Genomic DNA, 25,830 nt, shown 5'->3' on the forward strand with positions numbered 1-25,830 from the left:
AGGATGCAGTGGATTCAGCAAGGCTCAACTGTCAGGGGACTGATTCCCAGGAACTCGCTCAACCCTCCTCGGCCACAGCAAGAGTCACAGTGGTTTCCTCAGAGGGCTCTTGTCAGCGTTATTGAGGCTGACATGCCAAGGCGCTCAAGAGTTAGGATGCGCTGATAGGGTTGATGTCACCCGACAGCCACAGCTGTGTGTTCACAGGGGTGAAAGCAATTCCAAGGCTCCTGGCTCTACCTTATGCTGAAAGCCACCCCGTTCCCTCCTCTCACACATCCTCGGAAGCCTGGGTCTCTTCACTCACTCCCTGTTTGTGTCCCCCTAAGACAGGGGCCCATCCTGATTTTGTTTTGTTTTTATTTTTAAATGTTTAATGAATGGCAATAGTTAGTTCATACTAATTTTCAGTCAAAATGAGAAAAAAAAAATGCAGTTCTTTTTTATCTTCCAGTTCAATCTAAATCTAGATTTTTAGAAGGTAGTCCAGGCTCGTGGTAATTTTGCAGTTAGGAAAACTTGGGTTTTGTTTTTAATGATTTGTTTACTTTTTGTGAGCGTTGGTGTTTTGCCTGTACATGTGTCTCTCTGAGGGTGTCAGATCACCTGGAACTGGAGTTACAGACAGCTGTGAGCTGCCATGTGGGCACTGGGAATTGAACCTGGGTCCTCAGGAAGAGCAGCCAGCACTCTTAACCACGGAGCTATCTCTCCAGCCCTGGGTTTTTGTTGTGTTATTGTTGTTGTTTTCCTGCTTGTGACTATCAACCTCAGAACATAGGTCTCCACTTGAGAAGGATCCATTGCCTGTTCCCTCCTGGCTCGGGACATCTGGCCCTCTACACCGTGGCTGGCTTCTGGGAAGCAGCCACTCTGGAGGTCTTTGAGCCGCAGCTGCTTCCTTCAAAGGGTGCTGGGGAAATTCTTTCTAGGGTCTGGAGACAGCTGGCTGGGGCCCTGGAGAGCTCAGCAGAGCTGAAGAATCTGCCGGGGATCAGGGAGGGGACTGTGGGATGGTAGTGAATGCTGGTCCCTGGTTTTGGGTGTTCTCTGGCTAAAGCCTCGGTCAGAGGTCTAGAGTGCTTGTCCCCCGTGTATACATACCTCTGTCAGCCTTCTCTGGGGTCTGGGGGACCAGGATTGTGAATGTGGGGTTTTGTTGTACTTACATTTTTTCAGAATACTTGACCTCTAGACATTTAGAAAGAACCAGTGTCTGCCTCCGTGGTCAAGGCAGAACCCAGGGACATCCAAGATGCTTATGGGCATCGACACAGTGAAGGTTACCTGTCCCAATCTATCCCAACCCACCTCAACACACATGCACACATGCATGCACTCTCATGCGCGCGCACACACACACACACACACACACATGTTGATCTCTGGCTTCTGACAGCTGCCAATGTTTCCCCCCCTCACCACCCCCCACTCCGTGCCTTACAGCTAACCTCCCTGAACAAGTGTTCTGTGATCCGCTTCTTCCCACCCTCTCACAGCTAATCCTTGGGAATGTAGCCTCTGTCCTCTTCAGACTGCTGCTGCTGCCTCATTAGGGCCGGCCACGCCGATCCAGGCCAATCCAGATGAACTGCTGGGATTAAAACCTCTTACTTGCTCTTAGCCTGTTAAGGACTCAGTGCCCTTGGATTCCACTTCCTGAAGTGGACTTGTTCCTTTATCCCCTCCCTGGCCTGGGTGGAGGAGCCAGCTGCTCTTGGGTGGGTGGGGTTTGTAGCAGCAGCTCCTTTGCCTTGAGTTAGTTTTTAATCTTTTCCAAATACAAAATACCTGGTCCAGCCATCACATGGGCATCCTAAAAGCAGGGCTCTCTTCCTTGAAAGTCCCTTAGGGTGCTGGCTCTAAGTCCCGACACCTCAGGCCTCTCCCACTTTTCTTTGTGGTGCAGTGACCCAGGAGGGACACTACTACAGATGTAGATGCTTTGTGATCCCTGGTTTCAGACACCCTGTGCAGTCCTCCACCTAAACGATACCCTCTACAGGCCTGAAGCTGCCCAGCCTCCAAGCTAAAGAGAGAGAGGTCCCGGGGCTCATTAAGAGGGTTCTTTATTAGCCAGTCTGGACTATTAGTGTGTTTGTGGGTACAAAGGACCCAAGATGGTGTCACAACTTTCTAGTTGCTTGTCTAGGTATTCCTTGTCTGTCTGTTTGGCCTTTCTTCGTGTCCAGATCCCTGGTGTCCAGATCCCCAACCAGTCTTTGGAGGTCCCAGACAAAATACAAAAGATCTGCCCTTTGGTCCTCCCAGTTCCTCTCCCCGTGATGATGAGGTTCTACTTGCAGGATCCCTCAAAACATTTTGCCTGAGCCTCCCAGCTGACCCAAATCAGGCCTGTCACTCAAGCCAGCTCTGCTGGGCAGTCACACTGTCCTGGGGCTCACGGAAAAGGCCAGTTTTCTGGGAAAATTGACAGGACAATAAAATTTGTTTCGGACGAGCTGTGTCCCTACTGCCTGTGGAACATTCCAGAAGGGTCTGATGGGTACCTGGATAATAAGAAATGGAATGGGTTTGTAGATTCCTGCTTATTTAAAAAAAAAAAAAGGAAAGAAGAAAGAAAAAAAGGAAGGAAGGGAGAGAGAGAAAGAGAGAAAAAAAGAGAACCAGGGTTGGTGAAGAGCTCCGCCCAGGGCAGGTGGGGTTTGCTTGTGGAACATCTGGGGAAAGACACAGGAGTGGAGACAGCTGTGGCTTTTTTCTTCTTCTGTGATCACCTAGTTGTCACTGACACTAAGGAGTGCCTGCCTCTCTCAGAGGAGCTGGCTGATGGCAGTGCAGAGCTTCAGGGCCACCTGTCATTGCCTGCTTGCCTTACTTGTGTGTCCTAAATATTCTACATGGTTTTAGTTTAATGCTGGAGATTGAACCCAGGACCTCCCACATGTTAAATGCATGTTCTACCCCTGAGCTGACCCCATAAATATCATTTAAAATCTACTCAATTGTTGATAAAAAATTAAGAATTAATTATAAAATTTTACTGTTTTATATTAGTTAAGTACTACTTTGTGCTTTCTAAATTTAGAAATCAATTTTACTTTAAAAAAAAAAAAATTGAGACTGGAGAGATGGTTCAGTAAAGAGCACTGGCTGCTCTCTTCCAGAGGACCCAGGTTCAGTTCCCAGCACCCACATGGCAGCTCACAACTGTCTGTAACTCCAGTTCCGGGGGATCTGATGCCTTGTTCTAATGTCCATAGGCATCAGTCATGTACATGATACACAGACAGACAAGCAAGCAAAACACCCACACATCTAAAATAATTTACCATATTTAACTTATTAATGTAAACTCACCATTTCCCCCACTTGCCTCCAAGTTCCTGACTCTGCTTTTCAGGATCTGTTGAAGCTTTGTTGTTATGTTTTTAACTCAAAAGCAGAGATCCTTTCCCGAGTGGCTCGAGGGTGCTGGTCAACTCTCCCAGTACGCCCTTCCTTTTTTTTTTTTTTTTTTTTTTTTTCCTTTCGGTGCCAAGATCAAACCAAGAGTCCCACATACTAGGCAAGCTCTACCACTGAGCCACACCCCCGTATCCTCACACCCTTTGAGGATGGCTCTCTAATGGAGAAAGCTGCTAAATACCATGTCTCTGTTGCTTTCTTTTGTGCTGATTAGAAGGGAAAAATAGCTGCAGTCTTTCTGCTCGCGTTATTCTGAAACAGCTGTGAGTGTTGATCCCCAGGCAAGGGGTAACTAACGACTTAGGTCGACACCAGCCAGCTCATGTCAGCTTCAGATTGCACCAGCGTCTTTCAGCCCTCAAATTGCCACCCAGCTAGCAGTTGGGTTAGTTTAAGTGCCACGGGAATGCCTTTTTTTTTTTTTAATGTCTTAGGATCAAGTTATATGGTAAACCACATTCACTACCCCCTCCCCCGCATCTCCCCCCCACACCGCCTTCTCTCACCTCACTTTGCAAAACAGAAGCAAGCTTTATTAAGACTCGTCACAGAAAAGTGAAGAAATCAAGCGGAAAGAGACACACCCCAGAGTGGGCAGGGTTCCCAAAGGGAGGAAACAAGTCCCCACACACTTTTGTGCGGATTCTCTTAAAAGAGAAAATGGGAGCCTGTTAAAAAAATAGGAATCTATGTCTTAAAAACCGATGCCGAGTTCGTGTTGAGGCCCCGGTGCGGGAAGAGGCCCCGTTGCACCCATGTGCCCGTGCAGCCTCCATGTGCCCGTGCAGCTGAACTGCGGCGGGGGAGGGCGGGCCAGCTGTGCGGGACAGACTGTGCGGGCTTCCCTTGTCTGGCGCCTCCCCACAGGCCCGGGGAGCTGGGGAAGGTGATGACAGCAGACATTTCCCAAGTGCAGGCTCGGGGTCGGCATTTCCTTGGCAGAACACCGCCGCCTTCGAGGAGTGCAGGGTGTGTTTTGGTGGCCGCTGCCTTCACCTGGACGGTCTCTGTAGGAGGCAGGATGATGCTCCCAGGGCGGATTCTGCATTGGGAACGCCCACCTGCAGTTTCCAAGGGGCGGGGCTTCTGCCGTTCAGCACGACTGTTGCTGGATAGCGGTAATTGTTGCTATTTTGAGCCGGAAGAGGCTCACTCCGAAAGACCTCGCTTCCTGCTCACAGTGTTGCCTGCCGCCCAGAAAGCCCGGATCCCAGCTGGACATGTCCCCTCAGCACTAACCCGGGACTGAGTGAGGAAATACAGACACCAGGCCACAAAATCAGGAAATCTGGGGATGCAAGCTGTGTGCCGTTAGATAAATCTTGGCACATCAAGATAGGCACCATCTTGCTGTTGAAGGCCTCACTGCTCATGAATAAATTTTAGGATTTTTCAGATGCCTCGGTTTGCAGGAGAACACTACCCTTGTCCCTCCTGGAGAATCCTTTGTTGATAAAACTCCGGAGACTGGAGAGAAAGTCTCACCAAACTGGACAATAGGTGCAGTTCTGGAATGCCATTCTTTATTCCTTCTAATGGCTTTAACTATCTGGCATTTTTTTTTTTTATCACTTCTGCCCGAGACAGACATGTGTTCTGAATTCTTTTGCGCACAGACAAATGACCATCTGATTAAAAATTTTTGTTGTTGTTAAACGTAGGGCCAGAAGCCACTAAATGCGGTGACATTTATTTCAAGGCCCAGTTGTCCCTTAGTGGTGTTTTAATTATAATGCCCATTACTGTCTAATGTGATGTTTAGGCCATTCAGAATGACAGAAGGAAAAAGCATGGATTTGGTGATTTGACAGTTCTGAAGCCTGGAAGTGCTGAGGTCAAGGTACCCACTGATTTGCCTTTTGCTGGGGGTTCTGTTCCTGGCTTTTGGGGACAAATGCCTTGATGTTGTATCCTCATGGGGAGGAGAGTGAGAGCGAGACATCAGACTCCTGCCTCTTCTAATAAAGACAGTAATCCCACCCGTAAGGGTTTCACCTTGTAACCTAATTACCTCCCAGAGGCTCCATCTCTAAGTACCATCCATAGCCCCGAGGAGTCAGGTTTCAAGCTTGGGAGGGAGACACACAGCGTTCACTCCGTATAACGAACCCGTGGGCCGGATATGGGCTCTGCCTATGGCGTCGCACCGTGATTGGGGGATAAACTGGGTGATCTGGTTAAAAATCAATACTAACATCCTGTACGGTGTCTCTGTTCTTTTGATTGGAACCTTCTGACTAGAATGCTGCCCGGGCCAGCTGGCTCCACCAGAGCAGAGGGACAGAATAGGCAGGGGCATTGATGGCGGTGCTAAAGAAGATTTGAAGGCTATTTATTACAATGGACGGGTGCTAAAGAGCGTATGTTACAGTTTGCCTTCAAACCTCTCCCTTTTGGACCAGCGTATCCACACCGACTCCATTCTGTCCCAGACCCTTCCACATGCAGGCGGCTGGCAAAGCTGTGGAGAGAAGCCAGGAACACGCTTCTTCTGTTTAGTTCAGCAGAGCTGAGCAGGGCAAGCTGTAGGAACAGGTGCTAATGAGGTTACAGGGGAGGTGAGAGGCATAATGAATGTCAACAGCCCACAGCAGGGGGACCTGGAAGGGCTTGGCATCTTGGCAACACAGACTTGAAAATGTAGAAACCCGTGGGAGGATCCTGATGTCAGAAGGCTTCCTCCCTACCATCACTGGACAAGCTGCTCTCCCCCATGCCAGCTCTGGTCTGGCAGACTGGGAAAGGCACCCAGTGTGAACCAGTATCCATCAGGGTTTATCTCTTTACCATTTGGTGCGTCTGCGAAGTGGTGACCCATGTCTCCCTCACACGGCAGGCTGGGTATCCTCAGAGCAGGCCTTGGGTCTTTTCCACAATCATGTCCAGTAAAAAAAGGAAGAAGTTACGAACGATTTCAGTATTGCATTTAAAGAAATAGTCTCCAGATGCTTGAGCCGGGATGTGTTAAACAACTTTGCCTCGGTATTATCTGAACAAGGCAAGGCAGGTTGAGGGTGTTCCAGGATAACAGTCCACTGTGCCAGGAGGAACCAGAAGTCAGGATGGTGCTTACGGAACCGGGTCCAATCCTGCCTCAAGGCTAGGCTGTGGTTAATACCTAAGTGGCTCCACTGGGCAGCTGTAGATCTAGGGGCTAGGCCATCCACGTCCATATTGGTAGCATAGCTTAAGGCTAAGAGTGTGTGCATTCGTATTTGTATGCCAAGGATGCTGTAACAAAATGTCACAGACTGGGTGGAGGAAACAGTGAAAACTTAACTTGCTTCTAGTTCTGAGGCTGTAAGTCTACTTTGGAGAGGGCCTAGCTGGTAGATGGCTACCTTCTCAGTGTTTTCATATGGATTTCCTGTTAGTTTTCTGTCTGCGTTGTGTTCTTACCCTGTAGGAAACGTCACAAAACACGACAGAATCCGCTTATAGAGTTTATTAGAAAACAAAGGACAGAGAGTGTGCAGGCCTGTGGGAGAGACACGTGCGTGGAGAAGAAGGGGAGTAGGGAAAATGGCGCTGGACTTTTAAAACCGGCTGGGGGCGTGGCCAGGTCACGTCACTACTCTAGCGTGTGCGTAGATCACATGGTCACGTTGCGCGCTTACATGACCATGCAATGCCACGGACTCTTGATCACGCGAGACCCCTTGGCCCGGAACTTGCTAGGCGGAGATATCCGGGCCCATCAGGTATCCTAGCTACGGGACGCTCTTGATGCGGAAATGGCTAGGCGGAAGTGTCCGCCTGGTAAATGTAACCGTGTTGTGAACCCTTCATTTCCATGTTTATTTTTTTAACATTCTTAGAAAGAAAAAGAAGAAAAAAAAATGACCATCTGGTGTTTCTTACAAGGGCACAAGTCCCATCAGGTCAGGGTTTCTTCATCCTATTTATAACCTCATTTAACTTTAAAGATTCACCTGCAGATACAGCCCCCTGCCCCTGGGGCATAAGGCTTTGGCATACACACTTGAGGGTGGGGAGATATGAGGGGAGGGGCAGATGAAATCCCAAGTAAATACGAGTTGACACCAGGACAGCCATGTCAAGGACCCCAATGCCTCAGGATCACAGAAATGGCAAGGCCATCCCGAGGTCTGTGTGCAGATGTTGGCCGTGTGGTGCAGTGTTAATCACAGCTCACTCCTCCTGTGGATGAGTAATGAAAGAATTTCCCCCTCAGTGGTTCTAAGTGCAGTCCAGCCTGGCTATCCAAGGCTGGCCCAGCCCTGGAGGATAGTGTCTCCAGATCAGGGGTGGGGGGGTGGGGGGATGTAGGATTACTTGCTATTCTTCAGGGGAGCTGTCAGGGCTACATTTGCCTTCAGGGATTACAACTGGGAAGTAGCGGGGAGGGGGGGGACCACATGTTTAGATGGGCAGCCCAGAGATAAGGGGAGGGTGTGCTGGAGCCCTCTGAACAGCAATGGCTCTTCTGAGAAAAGAGGACATGGGCTGAGTCCTGCCAGCTGGCCTGGACCACCTTACATCCCTCCTGCCTCTCTTTAGGAAAAAAAGCAAAGCTTTCACACATCCGTTGAGCACATTGGTGCAAGTCTTTAGTCTTTGGAGGCAGAGGTAAATGGATCTCTGCGAGTTCAAGGCCAGCCTGGTCTACATAGGAAGTTGCAATTCAGCCAGAGCAACATAAGGGAGACCCTTTCTCAAAACAACAGCAAAAGGCCAAACAAACAAACAAACAAACAGGGAGAGTCAGAGGAGGTGCCTTCGCAGAGAGGACAGTAGGATCGAGTCCTGAAGGACAAGACATTTACCATGTATGAAAGTGGACTTCAAGCTGGGTATAGTGGTACATGCTTTTAATCACAGCACTCAGGAGGCGGAGGCAGATGAATCTCTGTAAGTTCTGGTCTCCAGAGTGAGTTCCAAGCCATTCAAGGCTACATAGTGAGATGATGTCTCAAAAAAAAAAAAAGTCCCTTTGAGTCCTAAATCTCTGGGGTTACATGCTTGGCCATAGGTCATAGGTGTTTTTTCAACAGTTCAGCAAGTTTACTACTTGGTAGCGGCCAGCTGCCAAGGCCTCATGGGTAGTAGACTTTTGAGGCGTATCCAGGGCCATGAAGGCCCCTGACTACATGAAGAATGTCACAAGTTAGACAGTCATGGGGTCTGGAGAATGTGGCTCTCTGAGACATGCCCTGGGAGCCATGTATATACCATAGAGGTCTAGAGAGATACTGGTCATATAAGCCAGATTGGTTGACCTGGTTATTTATTAGCCACAAATTCCTTAGCAATTTCAGATTTCTCACCTGTAAAATGTGACTCCACAAAGTAAAATTTTGGAAATAAAAGTAAATAGTGGATATGGGAATATTTCAAACTCATATAGCAAGCTGGCATAGGGTTACATACTTGAAACCCCAATACTTGGGAGGTAAATTGGAAAGAACAAAGTTCAAAGCCAGCCAGGACTACAGAGGGCTATATAAATTCAGATAGCATTTTGGAAAGGTGAGAAGTGATGTCTCAGGGGCTGGGGAAATGACTTGATCAATAAAGCGCTTGCGCACAAGCATGGGAACCTGAGGTCAGTCTCCAACACCCATGTGGAAAGCTGGGTGTGGTGGTGTACCCTGGGGATCCCAGAGCCCGACAGCAGAGACAGGAGAATCCTGGGGCCTGCTGACCAGCCAGCCTCACCTAATTGGAAAGCTCCAAATCCAGGTGAAAGAGCCTTTCTCAAGAAACTCAGTAAATGGGGCTGGAGAGATGGCTCAGCGGTTCAAAGTTCTAGCTTTTCTTCCAGAGGACCAGGGTTTGACTCCCAGCACCCTTATGGTGGTTCACAATTATCCTTAACCCAAGTTCCATGAGTTCCTACAACCCTCTTCTGACTTCCTTGGGCACCAGGCACGTACATGGTACACAGACATATATGTAGGTAAAATACTCATATGCATAAAATAAATAGACCTAAAAATAAACTTTTTTAAAAAAAGACAGTGAGCAACACCTGAGGAGTGACACCCATGGTTGACCTCTGACCTCCACATGTGTTTACACCCATGCATGGGTACTTGTACACACCTAAAAGTGATGTTTCTGTGGGCCCCAGGGCCCCCTGCTTCTATATTAATACCATTGTGTCACGATTTCCCATAAGAACCCACTGTGAGATCAGGGAAAGGCTTGTGATCGAAGCTTCCCATAGGACCAGTATTTTCAGGCTACCCGTCTGTATTCCCTGGCTGTGAAATTGAGCTCTGAGAGGAAGGGGGATGGACTTCAGGGCCTCTGAGGTGTCACTGGATGAAGTGACCTGAACCAGATTCCACTTACCTTCCCCAGGAACATGCTTGCCAATTCAGCCAGTGTGCGGATTCTCATCAAGGGAGGCAAGGTGGTGAATGATGATTGTACCCACGAGGCAGACGTCTACATCGAGAACGGCATCATCCAGCAGGTGGGCCGTGAGCTCATGATCCCCGGAGGAGCCAAGGTGATTGATGCCACCGGGAAACTGGTGATCCCCGGGGGGATTGACACCAGCACCCACTTCCACCAGACCTTCATGAATGCCACCTGTGTGGACGACTTCTACCATGGGACCAAGGTAATGCTCCTTTGTGCCCAAAGTGACTTTCTCATTGTAGCTTTATCCTGTTTCTGGGACTGCTCCAGATGAGACCCACGTGAACCAATACTTCCCAATACTGCCACGAGGGCTGGAGAGATGGCTCAACCCCCATGGTCCTGCACCCTAAATCCCCCAAGCTCAGGACTCTCCCTGTGAGGTTCATTCTCTGGGGGCTCAGGTGTTCCTGCTGCTAAGCAGTGACTGACAGGTCTCCCAAGCCCATCCTGAGGATTCTAGCTGGGGCTTGAGGGAAAAGAGAAGCAGGACTCTGGGGAGACATCCCTATAGGTTTGTCCATCAAGGCCTATAGAGGTCTCCCTGGGGTGAAGACACGCCCACTTCCGAACCCAGAGGGTCACACATCACAAGAGCCACCGCCTAGCCTCTGAGCTGAGGTAAGATGTTTCCTGCCTCTGAGGACGGCCTCAGCCTGGGGGAGAAAAGGCAGCAGACACTCTGCCTTCTCCTCTGAGAACCTCCCTGCATTCTGCAAGTCATGCTGCCCTGGTGAAATAGGAAACCCCATCCTCATAAACCTGGGGTCCTTTGCAGGATGCTGTGGTGGCACTTGGGACTTTTCTTAAAAGTGTATCTGGTCACCACCCTGAGCACTAAGGCCAGGCCTGTTTGGTTTGTGGTTATTTTCTTTCTTTTCAGTTTTTCAAGGCAGGGCTTCTCTGTAGACCTGGCTGGCCTTGAACTCAGAACTATCCGCCTGCTTCTTCCTCCTGAGTGCTGGGATTAAAGGTGTGCGCCACCACTGCCCGGCTGTTTGTGGCTATTTTCACTGCCCATTTTATTAAGGTACAATGTACACACAGAGACATGCACAGGCACCCAGCGTCGTCACACCGGAGCATGCTCTTGTTACCAGCTCCCTTTCAATGAACCAAGACCCAGAAGCCCCGCCCAGTCTCCACCAGGGGTAACCACCATCCTGACTTCAAATGCTACAGATTTTTTAATATAACAGTGAGGTATTAGTCACAAATCACATAATTCACTATGTGAAGTATGCAAGAGGGTGGGGGGGACACATCTGTGATCCCCGATCTTGAGAGACTGCAGTGGGGGGGGGGGTGTCGAAAGTTTGAGGCCAGACCGGGTTCAGCCAGGGCTACATAGAAAATGTCTCAAAATGAATAAATAAAACCGAAGCAGCTGAGTCAGTGGTTTTTAGTATATTTGTTATAGGTTGGTTTTTCAGTATTTAACCTAAGGGTCTTTATGTCACATTAGTTTTTTTTTTTTTTTTTTTTTTCCACTCAAAACTTCCCGCAAGTTGCTGCATGTTGTTATCTGTTGAGGGGCCCGGCTCTGTGGCATTCCACGTAGAACTCATCCACCCCGCTGCCAGTGAACATCTGGTCCTACAGTACTGTTGCCATGGCTGTGGCTGTGGCTGTCTTTTGGCCAGCACGGATGTACACAGTGCTGTGCATATCCCTGGGGATGTAACTGGTCAGGTCAAGGTGTGTTTCACAGACGTGTTCAGCACTCGTAGACTCTGCCCGATAGCTTCCAAACTGGTTAGGGCAACTTCAGCCCCTAGCAGGTAGTGTGGAAGCCACGATGATTGACATGACCGCTCCAGTCTTGGGGCCCCTTCTGTAGGAAGCTCGGGCTTTGAACCAAAAAGCACAGCTTGCTGGCTGCTGCCCCTGCTTTTGGGAGACCTTTCATCCTGAGCCGGATGCCACCCTGTGTCACTGTGCTTTCCGCCAGCCTCGCAGAGGTCGAGGTGGCCTTCTCTGTCCTCGTTTCCACGCGGTCTGGCCAGGGCCTCATTAGCCAGGAGTGACAGGTTTTCCCCGGAGAGCCTCCAGCTCTTTATAACTGATCAAGCGTTCTGGGCACGGCTCTCTGTGCAAGGTGGAAGGGAACTCTTGATCATTCCCAGCCTGCTCATCCATTAGGACAGAACATACCAGAGAATATCCAAAGGCCTCTGTGGGATTAAAGGCCCCAGTGCTGCGGGTGTGGGCTGCTGCAGACACCCCCACTCTGTGTAATGGGAGTTTAAATTGTAGACGCCCCTCCCCCAAGCCATCTCCTGGTGACAGCGACACCTATAAATGTGTGTGTGTGTGTGTGTGTGTGTGTGTGTGTGTGTGTCTGTGTGTCTGTGTGTCTGTGTGTCTGTGTCTGTGTTTATGTATCCATGTGTGGTGTGCACATAGAGGTAAGAGGATGACTTGGGTTCTCTCCGTTACATGGGTTCTGGCATTGGAAATTACGTTGCCCAGGATGGTATAGCCATATACCTTCCCCTGCTGACCCATCTCGCTGGCCTCTATTTTTTCCATCCATCTCCTAAGCAAGCCTCTATGCCCCAGCCTTCCTATTGCCCACCATTTAGGTAACAAAGGCCCTGACCTCCTCAGAAGTTCTGCCTCAAGTCTCCCAAGAAGAGACCACTTCCCTGGTCTCTCCTTCACTGACCCCCCACACTCCCCCTCCAGCAAACATTCCAATTCCCTGTCTCAATGAGTCCCTAGTAGACAGCTGCTTCCCTGCAGACACTGACTGACAGGGACCTGTGGGTTTAATTATGCCAACTTGGCCTTCATGCAAAGGCTGTACACTCCGGAGAAATGGCCACTGATCTGCTTAGCTCTCACCGGGAAAGACTCATTGACTCTAAGGGTCTGAGTTTACAATCGAATCACAGGCCGGAGGAAAAGCTCCTGTGTGATTGGCCAGCAGAGCAGAGAGGGCTTGAATTGCATCTCTTCTTGCGTGTGGGTTCCTGGCAGAACCACTTGGGTCTTGAACCCTGCACCTCATGCCCCCCTCAAAGTTTGCATGCTTGATGTTTGGAGACCAGCCATCAGGCTTAGGGGGAAAAAAAGTAGTTGAAAGCCTGGCTTTGCCAGGAGCCTCTGGGTCTCCATTGTGCTGGGTCTGAGGAGAATTCTCGGCCGCACTGTAGCAAGCCAGCGGCAGGCTCTGCCTTGCTCTCCCACTCAACAGCTCCTAGTCTCCTGCCTGCCCCACACCGCCTCCCCCACACCACCTCCCCCACACCGCCTCCCCCACACCACCTCCCCCACACCGCCTCCCCCACACCGCCTCCCCCACACTGCCTCCCCCACACCACTCCAACCTACCGGCTTCCCCTCCAGCGGGACCAGCTACTTGGGATAATCCAGATCCCATTCTGGAAAGGCTGTTTCCCACTGTGGGGAGGCAGATGTAGAGAAGGGAACATCCAGTGGCCCCGCTGTGTTGGCTGAGGGGATGGGATCATCCTCTTTGTGTGCACCTCATGTGGTGCCACCAAGAACAGTCACAGGGATGCTGGACTGCTGCCGCCACTCAGTGGTTCTCATGGCCAGGTGAAATAATCAGTATCCGTTATTTTATTTTAAAAAAGTGTGTGTGTGTGTGTGTGTGTGTGTCTGTCTGTCTGTCTGTCTGTCTGTCTGTGTTTTGCCTCCATGTATGTCTGCGGATCCCCTGGAACTGGAGTTACAGATGGTTGTGAGCCGCCATGTGGGTACTGGAAATTGAACCCCGGTCCTTTGGAAGAGCAGCCGGTGCTCTTAACTCCCCAGGCCAAAATCCGTTTTTTAATAGGCACCAGCCTCTTCACGACCATGCTGATAGACGGGCAGACGTGTACCACCACCGTCAGACGCACCCTGTGTGCCTCCCATGCTTCGTCCAAAAACTATTATAAGGACCACGGCCTAGGCAGGCTGATGGCTGTCAGTCCTTGGAAGCAACCTTCATTATTAGAAGCACGTGGGGAGTTTTTAACAGTATTGTATTGCCAGTATTAGACCCTAGCCCAGACCAGTTAAATCAGGTCTGCCCCCGCCCTCATCCGTGTTTTATTTTCCAAGGTACCCTGGTGACTCTAACCACTGGCAGGAAGACTGTTGGGGAACTTTCTCGGCTGTTGGGAATGGCGCCGTGCCTTGGCTGCGCTATGATGCCCATCCGACTGGTCCTCAGCTTACGTGCCAAGGCTGACAGCTGAATTCCATTTGATGGCATAGCCTGCCTGCCAATCTTATTTGCATCTGTTTTTCCACTCACATTCCAGGCTCCTACACACGGGCTCCCAAATCCCAGCCCAAGCCTGCTGCCCCTACACTTCCTGAGCACCCCTGGCATCATAGTCACCTTTCTCTATGTGCCCTGCAGAAATCATCATAAAGAAGTGGGCCTCTGGTGAGAGCAGTTATCACACAGGATGGTGGCTGAGACTGGCCCACTTCCCGGAGGTCCCAGAGACAACCTCCTTCCTGTGCCGAGGGCTGTCCGGTCACAGAGACCACCTTCCGTGAAAACGTTGGCATCGAGAGATTTTTACAGTCAGCCCCCCGGGGAGGAGTGCTTGTCGGGTGTGGGACAGGCCTGGGGGCTGTTAAGTGGCATAAGACATTTTAGGACCGTCATGTCCCCGCCCTCCCTTTCCATCTCCCACTGCGGAGCCTATCTGGTAGGGTCCTGCGATATGCCAGGCTCTAGTTCATAAATGAACTCCCTGGGATGTTCAGCCTTCTCACCATCATTCCCAAGGAACCCGTTGGTCCATTGGGCAGGCTGGTTTTTGCCTCTGAAGTTTTCTCTCTTGAAATTAAACCTTCCAAATGGCTGCTTATTGCCTTTCTTTTTGCTTGACCCCGGTTTCTGTCTGATTCTGGCTGAAATAATCTTTCTAGTCTTTAAGTACTGCAGTAATGCTTCCTGCCCGTGGGAATCCGGACTCATATGGTCTTCTTCATGAACTGATGTTCCTAAGTTCAGGTATTTCCTCATCCCTGAACAAAGCTGGGCGAGACCTTTGAAGTCATGTAATTCTATTCCCTTTTGGTATGGAGACAGAGAGAGGAGGAATGCATCACCCCACCCCACCCCACACACACACACACCTGCCCAGTCCCAAAGTTAATTGAATCAGGACATAGGTTTCTCAGAATTAGGTCTTGTTTGGTTTTGTTTTGTTTTGTTGTTTGTTTTGAGACAGGGTCTCACTATGTAACCCTGACTGTCCTGGAACTCATTATGTAAACAAGGCTGGCCTTGAACTCACAGAGTTCTACTTGCCTCTGCCTCCCGAGTGCTGGGATTAAAGGTGTGCACTACCACACCTAGTGGAACTGGGTCTTTTTTTTTTTTTTTTCCAAAAACTCTCTCAGAAATTCCTTAAATCGTTAGTGGTTCTCAACCTGTGGGTTGTGACCCCTTTGGAGTCCATGTCCACAGGGGTTATATGTCAGATGTCGTGCATATCACATATGTACATTACTGTCCATAACAGGAGCAAAATTACAGTAATGAAGTAGTAGCAAAATAGGGTTGTGGGTCACCGCAATATGAGAAAGTGTATTAGGCCGCAGCATTAGGAAGGCTGAAAACCACTGCGTTAAACAGTGTACAACCTGATGACCTCTTGTACAACCTTATGACCCCTTAGTGGACCACACACAAATAATTTTCTTGGCACTCCATGCATTTTAAGTTGTCTGGACCAGAGAAGGATGTCACAGAACTGGCCCACGAGACAGAAACTGTTGAGCCCTCCACCCACCCAAGATGGCAGCCTGATTATCCCCGTGTTGACGATCATGTGGATGTCAGCACTTTGGGATAGGATAGGTCATACCATTCTAAATGTTAGCGAGGTGGTCACCCAGCATTTGAGATGTCCCAGATAGGGTTTACTACTTCAACCCTAGGCCATCTTCCAGTGTCTTTGGTTCCCCGAGGAAAGATCCATTCACTTTGGCTTTACCATGGAAGCGTTCTATGATTTTTTCTTTAGAGATTTTTATTGTTATTATTTGTATATGTGTGTGTGTATATATGTGCACATGTGTGTGATGCTCGCCGAGGCCAGAAGAGGACACAGGATCCCCTGACCTGGAGTTAGAGGTAGTTGTCAGCTACTGGATGTGGGTGCTGGGGACGGCATGCAATCCTCTGCTAGTGAGCAGGCGCTGTTAACTGCCAAGCCGTCTGTCTCTCCGGCCCCTCTTCCGCCCTCCTGAATGCCCTCCGCTGCCTGTGTCTCTGGCTCTGCCACCCACCGTGGCGCCTTCACCGGCCTTCTTGGGGCGTCATCCCTCAGTCTCTCAGCAGCGGCTGCTGTGCCTGGCTGCCCGCCCCCTGGCTCGCCTGGCTGCACTGGTCGGGATCAGCGTAGCTCCGCCCCTCTTTCTGCCTTGCCGTCTAGGTCACCTGCGGTCGAACCAGGAGAGTTCGGTGAGTGCTTCATGGTCTGACTCTCCCTTCCTAGACACCTGGAAGAAACTCCGTCCCCCTCCCCGATGGTGCCTAGTCCACTTACAAAGAATATGTTAATTTTCTGTGTAACGAATTACTGTATTCGTCGTAATTTACAATAGCCATTCATTAGCTGTTTAGTAGGTGGGAGATTTGGACGCAGGTCCTCTGCCACCCACAGTCTCACAAGCTGTCATCAAGGTGTCGCTGGAGTTTAGGGCGCCCTTACACTAGTTGTAGAGTGCCATCTCTTGCAGTTGGAGGCAGCTGAGGTCCCTGTCCTTGTTGGCTCTTAGCCAAGGGCTGATCTCAGCTCCTTAGTGGCTGCCCGCCATGTCTTGCCTCACACCGCACTCATCTTCAAAGCCACTCTTGTCCCAAATCCCCCTCTGTCATCAAATCCCTAGCCAGAATCTCTCCCATCAGGATAAGCCTTGACCCGGGATAGGTTCACCTAGTTAACTGAGGTCCTCTTAGAGTTTGCTCCCGCCGGGCGGTGGTGGCGCACACCTTTAATCCCAGCACTCGGGAGGCAGAGGCAGGCGGATCTCTGTGAGTTCGAGGCCAGCCTGGTCTACAGAGTGAGATCCCGGAAAGGCTCCAAAGCTACACAGAGAAAGCCTGTCTCAAAGAGTTGGCTTCCTTTCTGGAAGACAGCATGCTGTCTTCTTCACTGAGTCCCTTCCTTCTCCACGGAAGGGTGTGCGCGGCAAGGTGTGTGTCCCTGTGAGTTCACTTATAATTTTCCCTGCCTTGTACAAGGCATTATGTACACAGTCACAGCCATTCTACCATCATTCTGCCCTCCACTCACCAGTTTCGTTAACTACTTAAGCTTTTTAAAGATTCTGCCCCTGGGCTGGGGAGATGATGGTACGGTGGATAAAGTATGAGGACCTGACTTTGATCCTCAACGCCCACCTGAAACCCAGGCACAGCAGCACAAACTTGTAAGCCCACTGCTGGGGTTGGTCACATGGACCCCGAGAGGTTGATGGCCAGCCAGTCCATCCAAAAGGCAAGCTCCAGGTTCCTCCAGGTTCAGTGAGGGACCCTGTCTCAAAAAAATGAGGTAAAGAGCAATGAAGACAGACACCCAGCATCAACCTCTGGCCTCCACCCAGATGAGCGCACTGGTGCACACATTCATGTACACATGCATGTAACACACAGGCATAAATAGATCAAGAAGGTTGTACAAATACATTTCAAAACGTTTAAATTAGTTTTATCCATTCATCACTTCTCGGCCTTTTGGCTAAGATTGGGTGCAGATTTATTCATGTTTTTATGTGTGAGGGTTTTGCCTGTCTGTTTATTTGGGCGCCATGTGCATGGCTGGTGCCTGAGGAGGTCGGTCATTGGGTCCCCTGGAACTAGTATTGCCACCCCAGTCCACCTGTGGTACCCTTCCTTAGTACCCCAGTGTCACACTGCCTACAGTGACTTCAGGCCCAGCCTCGTCATCGTCCTGGGCTCTGAGATTGCTTCCTGGCTTAAGTGTCTCTCTCAGCCAGGTGGAAGTCTCTGAGGGCCAGAGACCGTGGTTCGTTTACGTGTGGTCTGTGACTGCCCGAAGGCTCACACACACACACACACACACACACCCCACAACTGACTGTCAGCTCAGTGGAGCAGTTAGGAGTGGAGCCGAGGCACGCTGCCCAAGCCTGAAGGCCCGCTCCACCTTCGCAGACTGTGGCTTACACAAGTTAATGTCTCCTGGTCGCTCGATGTCCTTATCTGGAAAACAGATTATTAATGGCCCTTCGTTTACATCTATTGAGTTGCTATGTGTGAAGAACGTAAAACAGCACTTGATGCTTATGAAGCATTAAATAAGCATTTGTTAAATGCATATATTTATTGTGTTGACTAAAGACAGAACCTTGAAAATCTGTTTGTGGCTGGGCAGTGATGGCGCACGCCTTTCATCCCAGCACTCAGGAGGCAGAGGCAGGAGGATCTCTGAGTTTGAAGCCAGCCTGGTCTACAGAGTGAGTTCCAGGACAGGCAGGGCTGGCTACACAGAGAAATCTTGTCTCAAGAAAGAAAGAGAGAGAGAGAGAGAGAGAGAGAGAGAGAGAAAAGAAGGAAGAAAGAGAAAAAGAAAGCCTACTGTGGTGGTCTCTCATGCATTAAAGCCGTGGGCATCAGTTAGGAACTGAAAAATTGGATTCCATTTCTACTGTTAAGGTACCTTGCTTAACAAAACCTTGCTGGCAATTTTCAGTCTGCCTGCACAATGATTGGCAGCCCAAAATGGAAGAAGGCTAGATCAGTCCTTCGTAGAACAAGCGTAAGGGAGATCTGTCATTTCTTATTTCAGCTTTTACATCTGTGATTGGAAAGGACTCCCTTTGCTGACCTCCATCCTGCTTCCCAGAATAAAGGGCGTTTGCAAAGAATTTATCAATATAGAGTGCTCCCTGCATTTTGAAATCTGGAGACCAGGATAGAGCTTAACAGGCCCATGTGCGTCTTAAAAGACTTCTAGACCCAATACAAAAAGCTCTGTGTCTTCCACTTGGCCTCAGACATTGTAGAAAGAAGAGCTGATGGGATGTTCAGCCTGTAAAAGTGCTTGCCGCCGGAGTTCAGTCCCTGAGACCCACACGGCAGAAGAGAGAGAGAACCGACTCCCAAACATTGTCCTCTCACCTCCAGGCATGTGCTATGGCACCACACACACACACACACACACACACACACACACACACACACACACAAATAAATACAATCTTTTAATTTAAAAAGAAGACAATTAATATATTTTCTTTGATATTTCGAAAGAGATTTTATGGGGTGTGTGTTGTGTGTGTGTGGTATATGTGTGCATGCACATAGGTAGATGTGTGTGTTCATGTGTATGCATGTGCACACACCCATCTGTGTACATTTGGAGGCCAGAGGAGGATGCCAAGGGTTCTCCTCTATTGCTCTCCACCTTTCGCTTGAGACAGGGTCTGTCACGGCCCCTGAAGCTCACTTTTGACTAGGCTGGCTGGACAGCAAGGTCCCGGGATCCACCTGTCTCCACTTCCCACCCCTGGGGTGATAGGCACATGCAGCCATGCCTGGTTTTTATATAGGTACTAGGGGTTTGAATTCAGATCCACACGTTTGCATGACAGGCAATCTATACACAAACCCACCTCCCCATTTCCCCAAAAACGTTTTAATGTGGTCTTGCACAGAATTTCAGAAGCACTCATTTGCAAGTTTCTGCCCTCCCAAGCCTTGCTGAGGTCCTCTGGAGTCACCATATTCCTGTATTGAACATGCAGTGCGTGTCTTAGGATGGCCATGCATGTAGACACTGACTCTATCCCCCCGAGGGGGGTTCCAGCCTTGCTTTTCTGTTCCTACGGCCAGCAGTGTTATCTTCTCCTTTAGAACCCTTTTATTTAAAGGCTAGGAATAATGTAGCTCAGTTGGTATCTAGTTATCTAGTGTGCATGAGGCCCTTGGGTTCAATCTTTAGTACCACATAAACTGGCCATGGTGGGCATTGCCTGCAATTCAAGCACCTGGGAGGTAGAGGCAGAAGGATCCAGGAGTTCAAGGTCAGCCTCAGCTGTGTAGCTGGTTTGAAGCCAGCTGGGCTTCATGAGACCCTGTCCCACCAACAAACAAGACAAGAAAAGTCTTCAAAGCTGGAGGATGCTTACCTAGTGACTATGGAAGATAAGGCTGTGACCTGACTACAGGAACAGCTTTCTCACTGACTGATACTTAGGTCTGGTGCAAGCTCTGGTCTCACAGCCCTAGGCATCCTTGTGGTCACACATCTAAACACACAGTGATAGAGCTGGAAGATGACATTGGAAGTGAATTAATTCGACCTCTAGCCACAAATTGCTTGTCCTGTTTAGATTTAAGTACCATAATATTTTCAACTAATATTTAAGAATTCAACGAAGCTTGCTATCTTATTGGCGAGCGCTATCCTTGGGGAGACCCTGTATAGAAAGTAACAGTTATGATTGGGTACTCAGGGCTCCCCACTCCCTTTTTTTTCCCCACCAATGAAGAGATGGCCCAGGAGCACTGGCTGATCTTCCAGAGGTCCTGAGTTCAATTCCCAGCAACCACATGGGGGCTCACAACCATCTGTAATGAGATCTGGTGCCCTCTTCTGGCATTGAGGCGTACATGCAGGCAGAACACTATATACATAATAAATCTTTCAAAAAACAAATAAATAACTCCGGCTGGAGAAATGGTTCAGCAGTCAAGAGCATTTATGGCTCTTGCAGAAGACCTGGTTCAGTTCCCAGAACCCACATGGCCACTCATAACCACTTTAACTCCTGTGCCAGGGAAACTGATGCCCTCTTCCGACCTCTGCCAGTGCTGTGTGCACTCGAGGCACAGACATACCCAACAGCAAAGTAACATACACATAAAACAAAAATAAACACGTCTTTAAGAAAAGGAAACACTGGGGCTGGAGAGATGGCTCAGAGGTTAAGAACACTGGCTGTTTTTCCAGAGGTCCTGAGTTCAATTCCCAGCACCCACATGGTGGCTCACAACCATCTGTAATGAGATCTGGCGCCCTCTTCTGGCCTGCAGGGATACATGCAAACAACACTGTATACATAATAAATAAATAATTTTAAAAAAAAAAAGAAAGAAAGAAAAGGAAACACACCGGGCGGTGGTGGCGCACACCTTTAATCCCAGCACTCGGGAGGCAGAGGCAGGCGGATCTCTGTGAGTTCGAGGCCAGCCTAATCTATAGAGCGAGTTGAAGGACAGCCTTGGCTACACAGAGAAACCCCATCTTGAGGGAAAAAAAGAGAAAAAAGAGAACAAGTTTATTAATAAATATTATATATTTATCAGTATACAACAAGCTACATTTTTTTAATTAAAATATATCATTTTCTCCCTTCCCTTTCTTCCAGCTCTTCCTGTATACCCTCCCCCTTACTCTATCTCAAATTTACAGACTCCTTTTCTGTAATTGTTGCTGTGTGTGTGTGTGTGTGTGTGTGTGTGTGTGTGTGTGTATTCTTAAATATATAAATATAACCTGTTCAATCCCTATAGTGTTACTTGTATGTATATAGTTTTAGAGCTGACTGTTTAGTATAGGATAACCAAATAGAAGCTACATATTTTAAAAATATATTTATTATGTACACAGTATTCTGTCTGCATGTATGACTGCAGGTCAGAAGAGGCACCAGATCTCATTACAGATAGTTGTGAGCCACCATTACAGATGGGTGCTGGGAATTGAACTCAGGACCTCTGGAAGAGCAGCCAGTGTTCTTAACCTCTGAGCCATCCCTCCAGCACCAAAGCTGCACATACAGTATAGTACCTTTTGATACATGTATATACTGGCATGGCATCCCAGTTAATATGAGAAACATCTGCCTTCCCCTCCCAGAGCTTCTTAATATCCTTGTAATCTTTCCAACTACTTCTGGCCTCCCAGGCCCCAGGTAACCACTGACCTTTTTCCCTGTCGATATGGGTTAGTTTGTATTTCCCAGCATTTCTGTATATATGGGATGACGAAACACGTATCCTTACTCTCCCCCCTTTTTAAAAATCTGCTTCCTGGCTTTTACTATTAAGCTTGTACTATTTAGCTATTAGTTATCAGTCGCAGATGCTACTGATATGCTATGAGCTTCTGTGTCTATGTGTTTGTATGGACATGAGCTAACATTTCCCTTTGGAAAGTACCTAGCAGTGAATGTCTCAGTCATGCTGTGGGTGTATGTTTGGCTTTTTAGGAAATCGTCAAACTGGTTCCCACGCTGATTGCAACAGTTTATGTTCCTCCCAGCAGATGCTCTGCCTCTTCGCAGTCCTTCATCACGGTCCGCTTGTTGAATTTTAGCTGCGCTCGTGTGTGCTGCAACTCCTTGGACTATTAATGGGCATTTCCCTAAGGACTGTGTCTGAATAGTTTTCCACACTCATCTGCCTGTGTGTATCTATGGTGAAGGGAAGTGTCTGATGTCTTTGCAAGTTTTCTTTTCTTTCTTTTTTTTTTTTTTTTTTTTTTTCGAGACAGGGTTTCTCTCTGTAGCTTTGGCACCTTTCCTGGAACTCACTGTAGACCAGGCTGGCCTCAAACTCACAAGAGATACACCTGCCTCAGCCTCCCAGATGCTGGTAACTAAGGTGTTTGCCACCACAGCTAGATGACACAAGTTTCTTTTGTTTCTGCTGCATCCACTGAGCTGGCTGGCCCTGGACTTCGGGGGAGCCTCCCCTCTCTGTCTCCCACTTTCCCTGTACAAGCTTTAGGATTACAGATGTATCTGACTCTTATGCGGGTTCTGGGGATTCGAACTCAGGTCCTCACGCTTAGACAGCAAGCACTTTTCTCACTGAGCCGTCTTCCAGGCCCCTCAGCAATGGCTTTTAAAGGGCAAGTTTTTTTTTTTATTTTGAAGTTCTATGTGTTGACTTCTTTTTTGAATTCATTTATTTGTTGTAGAATCTGGACGTTTTTATAAAATCCATGCTCACTAAGATTTTCTCCTGTATTTTTTTTAAGGTATTATTTTTATTTTATGAGTATGGGTTTTCCCCCTATGTATTAGTTAGGGTTCTCATTGCTGTGAACAGACACCATGACCACAGCAACTCTTATAAAGAAAACATCTCCTTGGGCTGGCTCGCTTACAGTTTCAGAGGTTCAGTCCATTATCATCATGATGGGGAGCATGGCGGCGTGCAGGCAGACGTGATACTGGAGGAATAGCTGAGAGTCCTACATCTTACAGGCAACAGGAAGTCGACTGAGACACCAGGCAGTATCCTGAGCATAGGAAACCTCAAAGCCCGCCCCCACGGTGACTCACTTCCTCCAACAAAAGCCTCACCTCCTAATAGTGCCACTCCCTATGAGACTATGGGAGCCCATCAGTTACATTCAAACCACCATACCTCCCATGTATGTATGTGTACCACCTTCATGCCTGGTGCTCAAGGAAGCCAGAAAAAGACACCGGATCCCCTGAGACTGGAGTTACAGTTGGGTGTGAGCCACCATGTGGGCTCTGGGAACTGAACCCCGGGTCCACTGGAAGAGCAGCCAGTGCTCAACAGTGGAGCTCTCTCTCCCAGTCCCCTATATTTTCTTTTAGTCTATTTTTTGCTGCTTGAACTAAATGCCACCAACTTTGTAAAGAATAGAGGCGGATCGGCGCATGGTTCTGGAGGTTAGGAATCCCAAGAGCATGGCACTGAATCTGTTGAGGAACTGCTTGCTACATCATAACACGGCAAAAGCCATCACTTGGCAAGAGAGGGCAGTTGTGCCGGACTGGCCACTCTCACTCTTTAAAAAGCCACTGCTGTTAACGTCGGAACCCGATCTTCACGACTCCATTGAGTCCTAATGTATTTCCCAGAGGCTCCACCTCCAAAGCCATCAACCTAGGAATTTAGAGATGACACTTGTAATATGAACTTTTCTTGCTTGTCCTGTAAGACAGGGTCTTGGGTCTACAGCGCAGGCTGGCTTTGAACTCTCAATCTTCCTGCCTCTGCCTTGCAAGTCCTGGGATTATAGGCATGCACCACTACATCTGACCAGCATGTGTCTTTGGAAGAGACACATTCAAGTCATTAGGGTTTTCTTCTATCATTTTAGCCTCAGGTAAGTAGGCCTGTGGCCATTCTAAGTTAGTTTTTTCTGCACAGCACACGGTTAGGGTTGGTGTTCAGGTTTCTTATACATGACTCTCAAGGTGCCCCAGCACCATTTATATAAAAGATTATCTACCCCCTGTTAAAAGTCAGCCGATCACAGATATGGGGGCCTAGCTCTGGTGTGTGTGTGTGTGTGTGTGTGTGTGTGTGTGTGTGTGTGTGAGAGAGAGAGAGAGAGAGAGAGAGAGATCCTTCACCAATTTGTCTGTCTCTACACCAGAACCACCCACTTGGTAATTGCAGCTTTATTAAGGACGTTCTTCAGAGTATGTAGCACTAACCCGTCTAACTCTGACCCTTATTTTCAAAGCTGCCTTTGTCCATCCACATACAGAGAAGCCGCCATTTTTAGTGCAGGCTCTGAACCTTTAAGAACTGAGAGTATAAGCCAGGCACCTGGCAAACATTCTTGGTCCCTAAAACAGTTCCTCCCCAGGTAGACAAGAATTAATCATTTTCATTCTTTTGGAGACAAGGTCTCTTGTAGCCCAGGCTAGCCTTGAACTCACTATGTACCCGAGGGTGACCTCAATCTTCTGAGCCTTCTGCTGCACCTCGCAGGTGCGAGGATTCAGGCCAAGATGCTTGTTTCTCATGGTGCTGGCCATTGAACCCAGGGCATTGTGGTATGCCAGGGGGGCTCTCCACCAACCGCTACATTCCCAGACCTTTTAAGCTCCTTACGTTACTCCAAGAGACATAATAATAATAAATAATGGTATGATTATAGATAGCGATGTAAATGGATGTATGGCCTTTGTATAACCTGGTTCCGGTTTGAAGTGTGAAAATGTGACAGCAACCTGGGAGACAGTTCATTCTGCGCTCCCTATGCCCTACATTCAGGGTCGGTGGGTCGGCTAGAGGCTCCCGAACCAACTAGGCAAGGGTAACTTCCCAGACTGAAAGTCTAAGCACTGTCGGGTTCCCAGTGTGATCCATTTCCCATCAGGCCTGGGCAAAGCTTCTCTCTTCATGCTCACTTGCTTGACTCTCCCTTGGCCAGACGTGACACACACTTGGACTTCCGTCTGTCGTCTCTAGGCCCCAGACTCAGGGGCCCTGAGGTGGTCTGTTTTCCCTGCCATGTGAAGAACGCAGAGTTCAAACTGGGGCGTATTCAGCGCCCAATAGGCCGGGATCTCAGACCTCTGCTAGCACCTGGAAGCATGTAGATCCCCCCAGGACCTGAAGCTTTCCACGTGCATCCTCTTGTTTTGATAGCGGGGCTCCTGACCCCATGTCTGAGCCGTCAGGCCGTGACTTGCTGTTCAGACCTCCCTTCTGTCTGTCCAGCAGGCACCTGATTTGGCCTTCAGAAGCCGGCTCAGGCAGACCTTGCGATCTGTCTTTCCTGGGTGGGAGGCTGGGCCTCAGAGGTCACATCACTTGCCAGGTGGATAAATGCAGGGCAGGCCTGGCATCCTTCCTTCACAGCTTCGTGGCCTTGTTACCACTTAGCCGTGGGACTAAAGGAAGGTCCCCTTGAAGCAGACGATGCAGAGAGGGCAAGCGGGGTCACACGCACTTCACTCTGAGCTGCTGCTGCTGCTGGCCAGCCCTCCTCTCGGGCATCTGTGGACAGCCTGGGCTTTGACTAGGCATCCGTGTGGCCTGCTGGTCGGTCAGCTTTCCCACTTTGAGACCAGGAGGGGCCCTGCCGAAGAGCAGGGTGACAAAGGGTCCCTCTGTGCCGCTCCACTTTAGAGCCATTTCCACGGGGCCCCTTGGCTTCTGGAGCGCTGGCAGCCACGTTCCTTCTGCCACACAGCTCCCTTTGAGGATCATCTCTGGTCTCCATGGCAACTGCATGTCGGGAGACAGTCTGTGCCGCGCTGGGGCTTTGTATTAAGCACAAT

The 25,830-nt window shown here is 49.1% G+C and overlaps 1 protein-coding gene across 1 annotated transcript in view; it reads left to right on the top strand.

Moving 5' to 3' along the window:
• The window catches only part of Dpysl5 (dihydropyrimidinase like 5), an 85,986-nt gene that overhangs the window by 26,084 nt on the left and 34,072 nt on the right, over positions 1-25,830 (top strand). Inside the window, exon 2 of the mRNA XM_028874437.2 lies at positions 9,757-10,021. Coding sequence (XP_028730270.1) covers positions 9,761-10,021 — 261 coding nt within the window. The 5' untranslated portion in view covers positions 9,757-9,760. The remainder of the gene's footprint in view (positions 1-9,756; positions 10,022-25,830) is intronic.

This window comes from Peromyscus leucopus, chromosome 22, assembly GCF_004664715.2.
Source record: "Peromyscus leucopus breed LL Stock chromosome 22, UCI_PerLeu_2.1, whole genome shotgun sequence".
NCBI lineage: Eukaryota > Metazoa > Chordata > Mammalia > Rodentia > Cricetidae > Peromyscus > Peromyscus leucopus.